Genomic DNA, 16,551 nt, shown 5'->3' with positions numbered 1-16,551 from the left:
TTTATGGCTGCATTGGGTCTTTATTGCTGCTCGTGGGCTTTCTCTAGTTGTGGCGAGCAGGGGCTACTCTTCGTTGTGGTGCGAGGACTTCTCATTGTGGCGGATTGTCTTGTTGCGGAGCACGGGCTCTAGGCGCACGAGTGTCAGTAGTTATGGCACGTGGGCTCAGTAGTTATGGCACGTGGGCTCCGTAGTTGTGGCTCACGGGCTCCAGAGCGCAAGCTCAGTAGTTGTGGTGCATGGGCTTAGTTGCTTCGCGGCATGTGGGATCTTCCCGGACCAGGGATCGAACCCGTGTCCCCTGCAGTGGCAAGTGGATTCTTAACCACCGTGCCACCAGGGAAGTCCTGTGTGTTGTTTTTTAAAAAAAATACTTATTAAACAGCATTTATTTAAAAAAATAAATAAAATACTTTAAATACTTATTAAACAGCATTTATTTAAGTGGGCGAGTATGAACATACATCTTACAAAAATTCACATGTACATTTGGCAAAACATTGTGAATATAACATTATACTCTTAGAATCTAAATTAAAACTATTATAGTCTTTCAATGTATAAAATCCAAATAGAATAATCCATAACTGGTTATTTGAAATAGTTAATAAAACTTTGAAAGATGCCTAATTTTATCTTGGCACATTGGAGAGTTGGGGCACCATCTAAGTGAATATGTTCGGATCACATCTATCTGTACTGGTGTCGTGCAGTGTCTATATATGCTTGTATTTATCAGCTTCTAGAGCTCACTATTTGTTGAAAAAACTGAAGTTGGTGTCTTTCAGACAAAAGTTGAGTTTTTCCAAATCATCTTGTGCGATCTGTACTGTCTGTCTAGACTGACAGCTCAGAAATTCTGCTCTGTCATTATGCATTTGATTGCTTTAAAGAAATGTATCACCGCACCTGATGATGATATTATTTCAGTCTGTCAGATCTTGAGTATTATGCCTTGTAGTAGGTTATCAGTTGACTCCTTTGGCGATTAAATTATTAATAGTGGTTTGAAAGGCTTTTGCCTAAATGTAAATGCATTGCTTGCCAAATTGAGTTTCCCAAGCTTATCTTGATCAGGAAATTTACAAGAAAATGTATTTTATTTGGCTTTCAGTATGTTATGTGATGATACAGCTATTTCATGTGATATATATGTTTTCTTAATATACTTATTGTATTTTGTGTATTGCTTCACTGAAAAGTTTAAAAAAATTTTTTTTATTTTGGGGATACTTTACTTTATAAAAGTTATACTTGATATACAATGTTATATTAGTTTAACATGTACAACATAGTGATTTGATATTTTTACACATTATAAAATAATCACAATAAGTCCAGTTACCATCTGTCACCATACAAAGTTGTTACAGTATCATCAACTGTATTCCCTATGTGTACATTACATCCCTCTGACTTTTTTATAGCTGGAAGTTTGTACCTCTTAATCCCTTTTACCTATTTCGTCCATCCCCCTACCCCCAAAAGTATTTTTATATGTAGGTTGTGATTATACCCAGAAATTACAACCAAAGAAATATAATAAATGTGTGCAAAAACTTGTTTTTCTTCCTTTATAGACATATGGGCAATAGGTTGCATATTTGCTGAATTGTTGACTTCAGAACCTATTTTTCACTGTCGTCAGGAAGATATAAAAACAAGCAATCCCTTTCATCATGATCAACTAGATCGGATATTTAGTGTCATGGGGTTTCCTGCAGGTAATTTATTTATTTATTTCAAAATAATGAGTCATATTTCAAAAACATTCTTTTTGAAAAGCATATTTTAATGTATATTTAGTTTTAATATATATATTTAAGCTAAAATAACTAGATTTTTGATAAGTAACACTATTTCCTATAACAATATTCAATATTTTTTGTAAGATAAAGACTGGGAAGATATTAGAAAGATGCCAGAATACCCCACACTTCAAAAAGACTTTAGAAGAACGACGTAAGTAATTCCATATTACATATAAGTAATATTCAATGGGAATATTTAAATTAATCCTTTTTTAAAAAGATATTATTTCAACCAGAAACTTAGATTTTAGTGTATTAATTATGTTTATGATTTAAAGAAGATATTCCAGATGTTGTTAACATATATGCCAGGCTTAGGCTGTAGTATTTAAAAACTTTTAAGAATTTAAGGGTCAGTGGATAGTTTAAATGTCTCTTCTGTTTTAGCTTGATAAAGGCTCAGTTCAAGGCCACAACTATGATTTTGTCTTTATCTAACTAATGACTGGTGACTGAAATGCTGGGCTAGGCAACCAGGAAGGGTGGCAGGAGGAAGAACACATGGCCTGGGATTTGAGTAAAACAAACTGGTGGGGACATGTATGCTGAGTAGAAGTGAGAGAAGTTTGTTATAAATGTGCACACCTAGAGGAAAAGATGGAAGAGGTTCTCTCTTGGGCATCTTAACAGAAAAATTTCAGGACTGGAGGGCTTGTAGGAACAAAAGCAGACATCATAAAGAGAAGCAGGGAATGGCACTAATCATTTTGGGCCTCTCTTTTACACAGTCCTTGGTAGGGTCCTTGCCTCTTTTCATCCCTTAAAGAGAGCACTGACATTGCTCAAGGGTCTGAATTGGGCTCTCTTCTCACTCTAGACGTTTCCCCAGGCAGTCTCCGTGATTTTGATGGCCACAATGTACCATCAGTTATGCTGATAGCTCCCAGTTTATACATCCTACTCAGATCTCTTTCCCAAGTTTCAGACCCATTTATCTAATTGCCTTATGGAATCCCAACTTGAATGTCCCATAAACACTTCAAAATACATGTCCAAAACTGAACTCATCATCTGTCCTCCTAAACCTCTCCTCCCACTATATTTCTTATCTTAGGAAATAGCTCCATGATGCATCTGATTGTTCAAGCCAAATCCCTGATCCTTCTTCTATCTCACTGTCTTCCATTTTACCCCCCAGTGTCTAAACAATTAGCAAATCCAGTAAATTCTTTGTTCTAAATATCCTTTGGATCTTTGTATTTCTCTCCATCTACCGTTCCACTGTTGTAGGCCAGACCACCACTGTCTCTCGCCTGGAATCCTGCAGCGGCCTCCTAAGTGATTTCTACCTTCAGTCTTCACTCCACCTCACTGTCTGTACTGCAGTCATTGCCAGAAGCACATTTGATCATGTCAGTCTTCAAGTTGCTCTTAATTCACCATTGCTCTCAATTTCTTAATATAGCTTACAGAGCCTTGGCTTCTACATCACCAAGTTCATCTCCTAAACCTCTGTCCACTTTGTACTCTATAGCCTAGACATCATGAATTTCTTTAAGAGCCTCAAAACCCCTAAGTTTCCTTTGACCTCTGGATTTTTACACATGCTGTTCCTTCAGTCTGGGATATACTTTCCTCCCACCTAGTTCATCCGATTAACTCCTTTATTTATCCTGTCTATCCTGATGAGATTTCCCCTTGACCTGCTAGTCTGAGTTAGGTGCTTCCCCTCTGTACTCCCATAGCATATCCTGTGCTGCTTCTCTTGGCACTGATCACTTTGCTCTGCAGTTGGCTTTTGAACAGTTACCATCTTTCCCTCTAGAATATGGATGGTGCCTATTTTATACACCATTATAGGTATCCCCAGGGCCTGGTACATAGTGCAGTCTCATTGTTACTTGTCAAATGGGTATTAAATGAAAGTGGTTCGGGCTTCCCTGGTGGCACAGTGGTTGAGAGTCCGCCTGCCGATGCAGGGGACACGGGTTCCTGCCCCGGTCCGGGAAGATCCCACATGCCACGGAGCGGCTGGGCCTGGGCGTCCGGAGCCTGTGCTCCGCAACGGGAGAGGCCACAACAGTGAGAGGCCCGCGTACCTCAAAAAAAAAAAAAAAGAAGAGAAAGTGGTTCAAGTAATTGAAGATACACTAGTAATATAAAAGATAGAGAAAATTAATGAAGGCACTTAACATTTTATCTTAGTATTTAAAGGCCAGAGGAAGAATTTTACATAAAATGATAGTATTTACAATAACCAGAGATAAAAGGAGAGAAATTTTAAAAGATAACTGAAATTCAGTTAGAAAGGTAATAGGAAAAGTTCAGAGATAAGAGCCATACTTCCTAAGCAGACAGTTTTATCCACATAAAATCAGGCTACTGATGCATAAGACAAGAAGGAATTTATTAAAAATTAGCTAAATCTAATACAATACATACATGTCAAAGTATAATAAAGAAAAAAATTCCAGAAAATGTTATATCAGATGACATAAAAAGTAAACGAATAATAACTTGTTTATATTAGATAAAAAGAACCAAAAAAATTACTCTTAAAGTGAATTGTGAAGGATAATAACAGAAGTTGCTGTAATCTTTCCAATGTCAGCTGTCAGCTCTCATTAGCTCATTAGAAGGCAAGGTGAAAATAGAATTAAAAGGAAATAAGTAAGTTGACTTTAAAAATTGAATGTTTGAATAAACATGGTCTGATAAAATGCTTTATAATGTGTATAAAAAGTTTGAGTCACTTTGAAAACTGTTCAGCTCTTAAACTGTAGCAAATCTGGAAGAGGATAATTCAGAAAATGACAAAGAATTTATCTTAGCTTTAATACTAGGAAAAATAAGAAACCACAATGGGAATTGAGCAATAGGATTTCTCAACTTCAAGACTTTTTATATTATGATAGAAACAAATAACCTAGAATCTGGAGTTAACCCAAGAAATCAGTTGATTCAACATAAAGACTAAAGCCATGTTGACAGACTCCATTTCTACATAAACTTTAAAGTTTCTTTCCATTACCAAACTTAATGGCTACCTTGCCAATAAAAATGTTCCTGGTATTGGAGGAAAATAATTGTTAAATTAATATACATGGCAAAGATTTTTTAAAATAAAAATACCTAGTGTTGGCAAGGGTAATATAATAAATGGGCACGCTTACTTATATGCTACTGGTGAGAGAATGAATGCTTCTCAAACTTTAATGTACCTACAAATCACATGGAGACCTTGTTAAAAATGTGGATTGTGATTCAGAATCTGGGATAGGGCCTGAGTACATGCATTCCTACTGCAGGCTCTCTGGTGCCCATGCTTCTGGTCTGAGGGCCAGGTTTGTGTAGCAAGAAGGCTTTGAAATGTACATACCCTTTGACCTAATAATTCTAAGAATTTATCCTGAGAAGGCAGTCAAAGCAGCCACACATAGCTAAGATGAGGCACCTAAGGCTTTCCTAGAGGTTAACTAACTGCCCAAGATCACACAATTGGTAAATGATTGTGCCAGGGTCTGGTAGGGGTCTCTGATTCTCACCTGCCATGCAGTATTGTCTCCCTACATGTGTACTAGATTGACCTTCAAGAACCTGCGTTTTACAACTGTTGTGAAACAAACATCGTTAGTAACAGTAGAAAATATACATTCAGTACAAATAATAAGTTTAAAGAGCATTTGGCAAGGAAAAATGTTTATGAAACAATATTAAGTGAAAAAAGTTAGCACAATTTATATAGTATGATTCTAATTTTATAAAGACAAAAATGCCTGTGTTTGTATCATATATATGCATGAAAAAGGACAAAAGAAAATTATCAAAATCTTGATGACAGTGTTTTTTTATTGCTGCTAGGTTGATTATGAGTGATTTCAATTTTTTTCTTTATGCTTTTCTATATTCTCTAAATTTTCTACCATGAACATAGATCACCTATTTTTTGACCTTTTTAATTTGAAGTATTTCATATATAGGAAACAATATATATGATGAAAATATGTAGTCTATTTAGGATAATAAAATGAATAATACCCATTTACTCACCCTTCAGCCTGAGGGGTTGATATCCTGATATAGAGTATGTACCTAGGAAAGGAATTGCTGGGTCACAGGATACTCACATTTTCAACTCTTATAGTTCATGGGTCATTATCTTACAAAGTAATTGTAACAATATAAACTCCTACATGCTGTGTGTAACAATTCTTATTTCTTCACACATTTACCAACATTTGGTTATGTGTTCCTTTTTAATTAGAAAAAACAATGGCTTAACTTAACACATACCATATAGGAAAACCAATCTTGGAACTTTCCATTAAAAATTGTAAATTGTGTGAGTGTTCTTAATAGTGTGTGATTCTCATGTCTACAGGTACGCCAACAGTAGCCTCATAAAGTACATGGAGAAACACAAGGTCAAGCCTGACAGCAAAGTGTTCCTCTTGGTAGGTGCATCTCTCCCAGACTGGGAACTTGGATCCTTTAGCACAGCCCTGCTTACCACGGAATTGTCCCAGCTCTTCCTCCTCTTTAGAAAGAAAGGAAATTGGTGGATGCTGGGGCAAAATTAAATCTTTCTCTTTTGAGATGTCACCCTTGACTTTTAGCCTTGTCCAGTGGTTTATCAGCAGAAAAAAATTTAAATTCTAAAAGGGCTCTAATGCTAATGATTTCTGCTAGTCTCACATAAATGTGTCTAGTGTATTAATATTGTGGTGAGCTATACAAAATTGCATTTGATATTCTATTAGACATTAACACAAAAGTCAAAACATTGACTTGGAAACAAACTTTTCATGTGCTGTCAATTTCTTATGTGTTATTCAAGCTTCAGAAACTCCTTACTATGGATCCAACCAAGAGAATTACCTCAGAGCAGGCTCTGCAGGATCCCTATTTTCAGGAGGACCCCTTGCCGACATTAGAGTATGTATCCTTCCTTTTCTGTGTGCTGTGCTCCAGGCTGAGGATGTTGGATGGTGGCTGAAAGCAAGAGAAGCACTTGTTACTGAAGTATTTTACTTTCTTTGTTAATACTGCTGCAGAGAAAAACTAGTCAAGAGGGAGGTCCTGTATTTTGAAACAGGCAAAGCTGTAGAGAGGTGTGAATGAAAACAAGTATTTTAGGAATGACCATTAATCCGTTTTACAGATGAAAACTAAAGCTGAGAACAGAGGAGACTTTTATAGATCGGTCAGCCAGAACAGTTCACACCAAATCAGTAGGGAACTGAGATTTTAAAATTCTGTGTGTCTACTGTACAACCAGACTCCTCCACTTCCCCATCCTTGTTACACCCACATATATAAATTGCGCTTGGATTTATTAGAGGTGCAGCTTTTCTTGAGAAAATTATTTTCACTGTTGAAGCAAACACACATTCAGTTGTTCTTAGTGCTGCTGAAGTTTGTGTGGAGAAATTTCTGTGTCATATATGTCAACTAGCTATAACCACAGTTAAGATGTGTTATTGAAAGTGGCAATTCATGTAAACTTAGATGACAAATTGTTCTTTTCTTATTGCTTAAATTGTGTTGAGAGGCATAACCAGCCACAGATGAAGAGTAGGGAAAAAAAGTGGAATTTTTTTTAAGAAAAAAAAATTTTTTTAAGAAAAAATGGTGGAATTTTAAATGAACAAGGTCAGTGATATTGTAGATTTTACGTCATGACATGAATTCTTTTTTTTTCCTTTTCATGGTTTTTAGTGTGTTTGCTGGCTGCCAGATTCCATACCCCAAACGAGAATTCCTTAATGAAGATGAACCTGAAGAGAAAGGTGACAAGGTATATACTGCACTTAGGAATGGATAATTTAATAATTCCCATATATTTAACTGCCTTTTATTTAATTATGTACTTACTTTATTGTAGATGTACTTTGCGATTTGAAATATGCATTCACAGATAAATGAACTTCCTGATTCGTTCTATTGCCTGTTTTATTCCCTGATTCTTAATTCTTGCTTTCTGTTTGTTCATGTCATTGCCGTCACTTTATGCAGGCTGCTTTTAAAGCATCGCTCTATTCTTTGATTGCAGTTGACTCCTCCCCACACAGCCCTACTTTTCCAAATTGATTGAAAAGACTATTATAGCTGTTTTAATGAGTTGCTATTTCCTGTGTGCCTGTGCTCTTCAGTGGGATGTCTGTGACTGACTTGGAGGGTTACTGTGCAAATCTAAATGAACTTCAGAGAACGGGTCCTGTTCGGGGCTCAGTACTTTGACTTCTGGAGCTGCTGTATTCCCTGGCTGCTCCATTCTCTGGTCATTCCAGTCACTTTGGTGTCCCACAGAGGTCCCTCCCCAGGTTGGTCAGCAGTCTCACGTGCATATCGTGTCATGGAAGATGTAATTTAGTTCCACAGCAAGCTTGCTTTTTTTCCCTCTCTACAAGAATCAGCAACAGCAGCAGAACCAACATCCGCAGCCCGCAGCCCCGCCGCAGCAGGCAGCAGCCCCTCCACAGGCAGCCCCGCAGCAGCAGAACAGCACCCAGGCCAACGGGACTGCAGGAGGGGCCGGGGCGGGGCCCGGGGCCGCCGGAGCAGGGCTGCAGCACAGTCAGGACTCCGGCCTTAATCAGGTGCCTCCAAACAAGAAACCGCGGCTAGGGCCTTCAGGCACAAACTCAGGCGGGCCTGTAATGCCGTCAGATTATCAGGTACTCCCCTGAATTTTGTACTTTTTAATTTTCATATACTGTTAAAAAACTAAATGCAACTGAGTAAATTTTAAAGGTCTTATTGGCTATATTCAGTGATTCATGTGTCAGGTAGCATCTCCCCTAGCAAATACAGAGAAGCTCTGAAGAGCTGTACAAAATGGAAGACGTTTATCGGCAGAAGGAGGTGGGACAAGGACACTAACAGAGAGATGATTGTTTCAGGCCCGGGGAACCTTCCTTTGGGGACTACAGGAGTCTACCAAGTAGATTACTTCTCTAATGCTGACTAGGAGATTCCAGACTGACTGGGGAGGAGTACATTCCTGGGAGGGGCTGAAACTGCAGTTAGGTTAGGCACTGTCTCAGTTTGGTGATGTGGGCTTAGCACAAGTGACTCCATTTTGAGCCTGTCGTCTCTTTTTTAACAATACATTTTATAAAATGGGAAGTAGACTTATAGTAGATCCTTTTAGAATTAAGTGGTACTTAACTCTAAAGTTTGACTATACAAACTGTACAATCCTGTTTCTAGGGCGTTATATGAAAATGAAGATTTTTGTCATTTCATGTAATTGCAAGATATTTTGTTTCTTGATTTGATTATCCTAAAACCCTGAGGAGGGAAGGTGAGGCAGGCAGCTCCTCCTCAAAGAAAATGTCTCATTTTACCCTTACAGCTGCCTATCAGGTTTGAGTCAGAAAAAGATACCTAGATAGATAAGCAATTGAAAAGGGAGAGGAATGGCGGCTTATTTTGAAAAAAGTAAGCAGCATACTTCAGAAGGATCTGCCATCACTGGGAGGAAATAATCAGTAAGTAGCCACATAAACATAGAAGAGAAAGGGACTAAGATTGAGACTTCTCAGGAATAACTGTTAAATCTCACTAGAAATAATTTTGAGGCTAGAAAATACGTTTTGTTATTAAGATTTAAAAGAAAACTACAATTGTATTACCAATTCAGGAAATTAAAGGTATTACCAATTCAGGAAATTAAAGGAAAAAAGTCTAAGGATTGGTATTTGGAGAGAGAGGTAAAAATACTGGTGAAAACTGTAGGGATTCTTGGGAGAAAAAAAAGTTTTCAAGGTAGTAACAAGGTAAGAAAAGATCTAAGAAGGGAAAGGAATTTAAAGGTTTAAAAAAAAAAGGTTTAGAACCACAGTCCCTCAGGGAACTGGTGGAGAAGAAGCACACAGGAGATAGATAACAGAAAACAAAACGGTGGGCAAGGAAGACATAAACTCACTGATTAGGAACTGGAAACAAGAGAAACATTAACAAGAAAGACATAATAAATAGCTGTCTAACTGGCTTTACATTCTGAATATCTCAGCACAACTACTTTGAGAACTTATCTTGGAAGATTCCCTGCAAGCAGAGGAGTATATAATAGCACTTCCATTGGTTCCAATTAAAGTAATCAAGGCATCAGTTTGATCTGCTAAAAACAGCTTGCTATTTGGGTAGTAGTCATGAACATATTTGAATTTTACTATAAAGTCAGTTTTCCCCCTAACATTAGTTTATTCTTATTATATGAGCAACAAACCTTTACTATATACTGGCTCATCTTTGTGTCTCTGATTGTGTTATATTAACCTGATTATAGTCGATCATGGACAGATTACTTAGCTATTGTATTTATTCCTTTCAAATCCAGGAGTTCTTCAAATGCTTTTCTTTGTCCATACTGAGCTGTCTACTTAAAAATAAAACAGCATATCTGTGAAATGGGTAGCTTTCTCAGCTAGTTAGTTGGAAAGACTAGCATGAGGGGTGAGGGAGTCCCATTGCACCTGTCTGCAACTCTCATATTATGGACACATTTGTTCTTTATCCAGTACGGAGGAGCTACTATGCTGAGTCTAATCAGCTAAAGTGAAAGCAGTCGTAGCCAGCTCAGCAACTGTAGGCCTTGTGAATGGAAAGGACATTTTTTTCCCCCATAATAAACTGACAATAAAACATAGTTAGAATCTGGAAAGGCTTCTTACAACAACACAACTCGTCAGAGTTGTGTAACACAGGAAGGAGTTAAGCGAGATTATTTTTAACCAAGACTATCTTATTGCTCTGTTATCTTGGACCCGATGTTGCAAGTCCAGCTTGGCTGCCTCTTGTGCGCTGAGTGGGGCACGCTTGCTTATTTGTCCTTCCGCAAACCGCCAGTGCCACCTCAAGGTCATTTACATTTTTAACTCCAAGTAATAGCTTTATTACATATGATCTTTCCCACTTCGCTCACAGGAAGAACCAGCCTTCTGGGCATAGCCAAAGACACTGGTTCCAGCTATGCTTATATTTAACCAGGCACCCTGTTCTTATTCTATAGGTGAATTTTTCTTTTACATATTTTTTTCATATTTGCCCTTGGTACTATGAAGATGAATGTTTCACTTAAGGTAATAAAAATACATTGAACTGAAATACATTTGTCTCAGCCTTCTCTTGAGAGAATTTTCACATATGAAATTTTTTAAAATTCTAAATGTTACCTGAAGGACTTCTCTGGTGGTCCAGTGGCTAAGGCTCCGCGCTCCCAATGCAGGGGGCCTGGGTTCGATCCCTGGTCAGGGAACTAGATCCCTCATGCCACAACTAAAGATCCCGGGTGCCGCAACTAAGACCCTGTGCAGCCAAATAAATAAATAATTAATTAAAAAAAAATAAATGTCACCTGAAGTTTATAAAAAGCACTTATTGCTGCCACCCCTACCCAGCCTTGCCTGGCTCTGTCATGTAGGTGAAGCTGCTGAAGCCACTCTAGCCTCTCCCTCTGAAAACTCTTTTCTTAATCACAACAACTTTGTTATTTATAATGAGAAAACTAACAGCACATCAGTATACATTATGAACACCACTGATTCAATATGCCAAACTGATTATTCCTGTTTGCAAATCTCAGTTATGCAAAGAGAAACTAATCAGAATTAGCCTAAGTTTCCCCTCTACCTTTCGTTGCCAGTGTAGCTTATCTCCCAAAGAAATCCAGCCAACTTTCGTGCATGCCAGAACAGTGGTGGCAGGCTGTGATGTCAAGTCAGCAAAATGTATTAACAAACTAAATTAACTGTCGCTACGATGGGTCAGAACCGGGAGCCTCTGATGAGAATGGCTCATCTCTCCGTCCTGTTGTGATTAGCATCTTGAGCTGTTCCCTTCCTCCATCAGTCACTCCCTTTTCCTGTTTCCTTCTCCTAGCACTCCAGTTCGCGCCTGAATTACCAAAGCAGTGTTCAGGGATCCTCTCAGTCCCAGAGCTCACTAGGCTATTCCTCCTCATCTCAGCAGAGCGCACAGTACCACCCATCTCACCAGGCCCACCGCTACTGACCCGCTACAGCCAGAGCACAGACTCCAGCAATATGACGTCTGCATTGAAGAGAACCAAAAATGCAAACTCTGATGCTGTTTAAAACTCATCCACTTAGGAGGAAAACTATTTACTGAGCATTTTGCAGGACTGACTGATGTCTTTATTGACTTAAAGAAGATTTTTGTGGTTTCCCCAGCACCCTTTCCCTGCATGTGTTCCATTGTGACTTCTCTGATAAAGCGTCTGATCTAATCCCAGCACTTAACTTCTGTCACCTTCAGCATTTTGGGGGAGGATTTCCTGGTGCACCTTTCTCATGCTGTAGCAATCTCTATGATTTATCTTTTCAAAGCTCTTTTACTAGGATTTTAATGTTTTAGAAACAGAATTCCAGTGGTGTATAGTTTTGTACTTCATGAACTGATCTAGCAACACAGGTAAATATGCACCTTTTAAAGCACTATGTTGTTTTCACAGAATATAACTCTTTTGCTCATGGAAGTCTTAAATGGGAACTGTTACTGTCCCACAGTACTTTACTATTACGTTTTTATTTCTCTAGTTTCAGGGAAGGTCTAATAAAAAGACAAATGGTGGTACAGAGGGAACCTGCAACCAAAAACAGCCTAGATCTTTGCAGTTACTATGCTTTATGCTATGAAGAACTAAAGTACGTGGTAATTTTTATATAACCATTCATATGGAACTTAGTTCCCAGAATCATCTTATTCTGAATAGTATCCAGTAATTAAGAATTATAATTTTAACCTTCATGTAGCTTACGTCTACTTTAAAAAGGGTTTCAAGAGCTTTGATGAAACACAGTCCTCTGGTGACCCACACCAGAAAACTGAAGAGAATATTAACTGCACTAGGATTTCTTTAAGGAGTAATGTTGATCAAAGGGAAGGAAAAGCTTTTAGTGTGTATTGTACATAAAGTTGGCTTCTCTAAAGAACTGTTGGTTTCTTCACATCTGGGTCAGTTTGAGTAACTTTCTTACATAATCAAGGGTACTCAAATAGAAGCCTGCAAATTAATCTGCTTTTAAAATAAAGAGCAGTGTTCTCCATTCGTATTTGCATTAGACATAGAGTGACTATTTTTAAAGCATGTTAAAAATTTAGGTTTTGTTCATGTTTAAAGTATGTATTATGTATGCATAATTTTGCTGTTATTACTGAAACTTAATTCTATCAAGAATCTTTTCATTGCACTGAATGCTTTCTTTTGCCCCTAGGAGAAAACTTAATAATTGTGCCTAAACTATGGGCAGATAGTATACGACCTATTAGATAAGTGCTATTTGCATTTCTATGATCTATGACTTAGAGACTGAGCTCTTTCTTAGCCAGCGTGAGGACGCTCAGCAGAGTCACAAGGAAATGTAAAGACTTAGAGCTCCCGTTGTAATGTAAGGGGCAAGAAACTTGTGTTCTTCTAAATGCTACTAGCAGCACCAGCCTCGTTTTAATGTTTTCTTGAGCTAGAAGAAATAGCTGATTATTGTATATGCAAGTTATATGCATTTTTTAACTCTTCTTTGTGAACTTATCTACCTGGTTATGATACTCTGGGTCCATATACAAGTAAAATAAGTTTTAGACAGAAGCCAGTATACATTTTGCACTATTGATGTGATCCTGTAGCCAGCAAGGACCTTACTGATCTCAGCATAATAATGCTTGTTAATAACAAAGACTATACAGTGACACTCATCAACACTGAAGATGAAACTGTTGACATGCTCCACTGGAAGGAATTTCTGATTGTCTCCATAGTAATTTACCCCTTCCATTTTTGCAAATGAGAAATTAGTAGCCCTCTGCATAACGTAGCTACCCAAGTAAAGTTCTGTCCTGTGACCTGAAGCCTCACTGTCATCAGATGCTCACTGCACCCTTACCTCGTGCCCAGCATTATGCTGGGGGGTGAGACACAAAGGGCAAGACCTACTTCCTGTCCTTGAAGAGCTTATGATTGATTCCATGACAGGACGCTTTCCTGGGATGACAGGCTCATAAATGAAACCATCTTAGAACGTGAAGGTCTATTCGTTTACTTCTAAACCCACTTGGAGAGAGTTATTATTCCAAATTTTGCTCTGTAATAAACAAGTGTCATGGAGAGTTTTCTATGTTTGTCTACCTTCAAGAAAGCCAGCAATTAATATCACCACAGGCATTAATATATATTTGAAATGTTCACAGCAGCCTTTCAGCAACAGTTGGGTGGCCCTTGTAGGCAGAACACAACTAAGTGTTTGTAAGGAAATTACAGTGAAAATAGAAGCTCTGTTCCTGCCCTCAAGGAGAGCTTACATTTAGTAAAAGACGAACCCAAATATGTGCATGAACCAAAATATCATGCCCCTTAATACTTTATAAGCAACTTTGATATAAATCCTTGTGATATGCGCTTATATGATCATGGGACTACCCTGCTTTCCTTGTATGTAGTGAATTTTAGTGGCAGAACTGATACAGAAACCGTGAGGGGATGTTCTCAGTTGCTCCCGGTGTTCTCCACACAGGATCTAGCCAGATACGCCAATTACACGTGTGACTGGGTTTCTGGTCACTGCACTGGTACTGGCCCTTTCCTCCTGTGCTCTTGCCTGAGAGTTGGTGATGGCCACTGGTGCTCATTACCCTTTGAAATAATTTTGGTTCATAATTTCCTTTTCCTTGTAAAGGGAACAAAGCCTTTAACATACTTATGGGCCCTAAAACTGGGGGACCTCGAAGGAGACCTGTGAAGCTTTTTGAGGTTAAAATTTACCTTTTTGGTCCCCAAATGACCCCATTCCTCTTTAAAAATTTATTACCATCAATGTCCCTGAGAGTGCAGGGTGGACTTCCAAACCAGGGGAGGTTATGGGAAGGAAGGAAGGAAGCAAAGTGAAGGTCTTCTGCACTCCACAGTACAAATCAGTTTCCGAGTTAGCTTTCTGGTAAGTTGTGTGTTTGGGAAAAGGGACTCTAGGGTTTCAGGACAGCTGAGTCAAGGGTAAGGTAGCCTGGTGGCAGGACTGATACTATGAGGCTGAAACAATCCTTATGATGAAGTAGATCATGCAGTAACATACAAAAACCAAGGACATGTATATTTTTATATCTGTGTGGTTTTAAAACTTTAGTACTTAGAACTTTGAACTTCTGCACTACTCTTTGCTCTTGTAAACGCAATTTACATTTAAGAATGGAAAGGGATGGCATTTGCTTACGTGTTCACTGCCTCATTCCTGGTGAAGCAACTGCTAGTTGTATGCCTCTAAAAGGATGCTGTTTTCTCTGCTAAAGATAAAAGAAAAAATAGTTGGACAATAAGACTTGCAGCTTAATCTGCTTTGAATAATTGTATGTAACAGAAACTATACAATGAAGGAATATTCTATGAAAATTATGAATCCTAACCTCTATGGTGTTATCTTTCTGGGGAATGGAGAAAGGCAGTGAAATGGCAGTTAGACTAAAGGAGGCTTGAAGGATTCAAGTATAAATAATATTTTATATAAAACATAGCTGTTTAGGTTTCCTTAATCTTCAAGAATAGTCACAAATATCATAAAGCAAAGTTCATTGTTTTAGGATTTTTTTAAAATGTGTTGTACCTAAGGCCATACTTACTCTTCTGTGCTATCACTGCAAAGGAGTGATATGTATGTATTATATGAAAAAAAAATCCTTAATGCACTGTTATCTCTTAAATATTTAGTAAATTAATACTATTTAATTTTTTTAAAGATTTGTCTGCGTAGACACTAAAAGTATTACACAAAATCTGGACTGAAGATGTCCTTTTTAACAATTTAAAGTACTTTTTATATATGTTATGTAGTATATCCTCTCTAAACTGCCTAGTTTGTATTTCCCATAATTCCTATTTGTGAAGTGTACCTGTCGTCGTCTCTTTTTTCAGTCATTTTCTGCACGCGTCCCTCTTTATACGATTATAGACATGACTGTGTGTGCTTTCCACACACTGCTGCGAGGTGTGCACTCAGAGCCAGCTGCCCCCCGCCCCTGCACCCTGCCTTCCAGCGAGGCTTGCTCCGCGGGGTGCAGGATGAGCTGCTGCTTTGGAGCCGAGTGTTTCCCGCTTTTGAGTTGTCCTGACATCCTTCCTGAAATGACTGTTAAGACAAAAATAAATTACATTGCATTTATTTTATATTCTTGGTTGTAATAAAATTTAATTGACTTGTTTCAGTGTGAATTTTTTAAATATAGGAAAAACTCTTGCTACAACAACTTTTAATGTTAAATTTTTATGTGTGTGCCTCGAAGCTTTTCAGATTACACTTGTCCTGCAGAGATGCAAAGTCTCCCTGTGAGCTGCAGTATGTCATTTTATTCAGGATGCTTATGACATCAAAAAACCAAAGAGGCAAGGCTTGCAAATACCTCAGAAGCAAAATGACAGTTTTTTAAAACATCTCTAGGGGAAATATCCTTTAAAAAAAAAGGGGGGGGGGCTTCCCTGGTGGCGCAGTGGTTAAGAATCCACCTGCCAATGCAGGGGACAGGGGTTCGAGCCCTGGTCCGGGAAGATCCCACATGCCGCGGAGTAACTAAGCCCGTGTGCCAGAACTACTGAAGCCCGTGCGCCTAGAGCCCATGCTCCGCAACAAGAGAAGCCACAGCAATGAGAAGCCCACACACCGCAATGAAGAGTAGCCCCTGCTCGCCGCAACTAGAGAAAGCCCACGTGCAGCAATGAAGACCCAACACAGCCAAAAATTAATTAATTTAAAAAAAAAGAAAATTAGAGTGTTTTAGAAAAAACAAATAGGCAGCA

At 38.4% G+C, this 16,551-nt stretch overlaps 1 protein-coding gene and 1 long non-coding RNA gene across 5 annotated transcripts in view; one reads left to right on the top strand and one right to left on the bottom strand.

The window, feature by feature from the left end:
* CDK19 (cyclin dependent kinase 19) overlaps positions 1-15,958 on the top strand; it is a 179,609-nt gene extending 163,651 nt beyond the window's left edge. For all 4 annotated transcript variants that reach the window (XM_079939305.1, XM_079939306.1, XM_079939307.1 and 1 more), the window contains 7 exons: positions 1,581-1,724; positions 1,893-1,962; positions 6,133-6,205; positions 6,589-6,686; positions 7,470-7,548; positions 8,162-8,428; positions 11,637-15,958. In XM_079939305.1, the coding sequence (XP_079795431.1) occupies positions 1,581-1,724; positions 1,893-1,962; positions 6,133-6,205; positions 6,589-6,686; positions 7,470-7,548; positions 8,162-8,428; positions 11,637-11,768 (863 nt within the window). In that variant the 3' untranslated portion in view covers positions 11,769-15,958. The remainder of the gene's footprint in view (positions 1-1,580; positions 1,725-1,892; positions 1,963-6,132; positions 6,206-6,588; positions 6,687-7,469; positions 7,549-8,161; positions 8,429-11,636) is intronic.
* Positions 3,393-7,426, bottom strand: LOC307195303. The gene is made up of 3 exons (XR_013830778.1): positions 6,630-7,426; positions 5,802-5,843; positions 3,393-5,361 (listed from the first exon to the last, which is right to left on the bottom strand). It is a non-coding gene; the product is annotated as an uncharacterized lncRNA (long non-coding RNA).
* Positions 15,959-16,551: the final 593 nt, after the last annotated feature.

Source organism: Stenella coeruleoalba (assembly GCF_951394435.1).
Source record: "Stenella coeruleoalba genome assembly, chromosome: 12".
NCBI lineage: Eukaryota > Metazoa > Chordata > Mammalia > Artiodactyla > Delphinidae > Stenella > Stenella coeruleoalba.
This window is presented reverse-complemented; position numbering and strand designations above follow the sequence as displayed.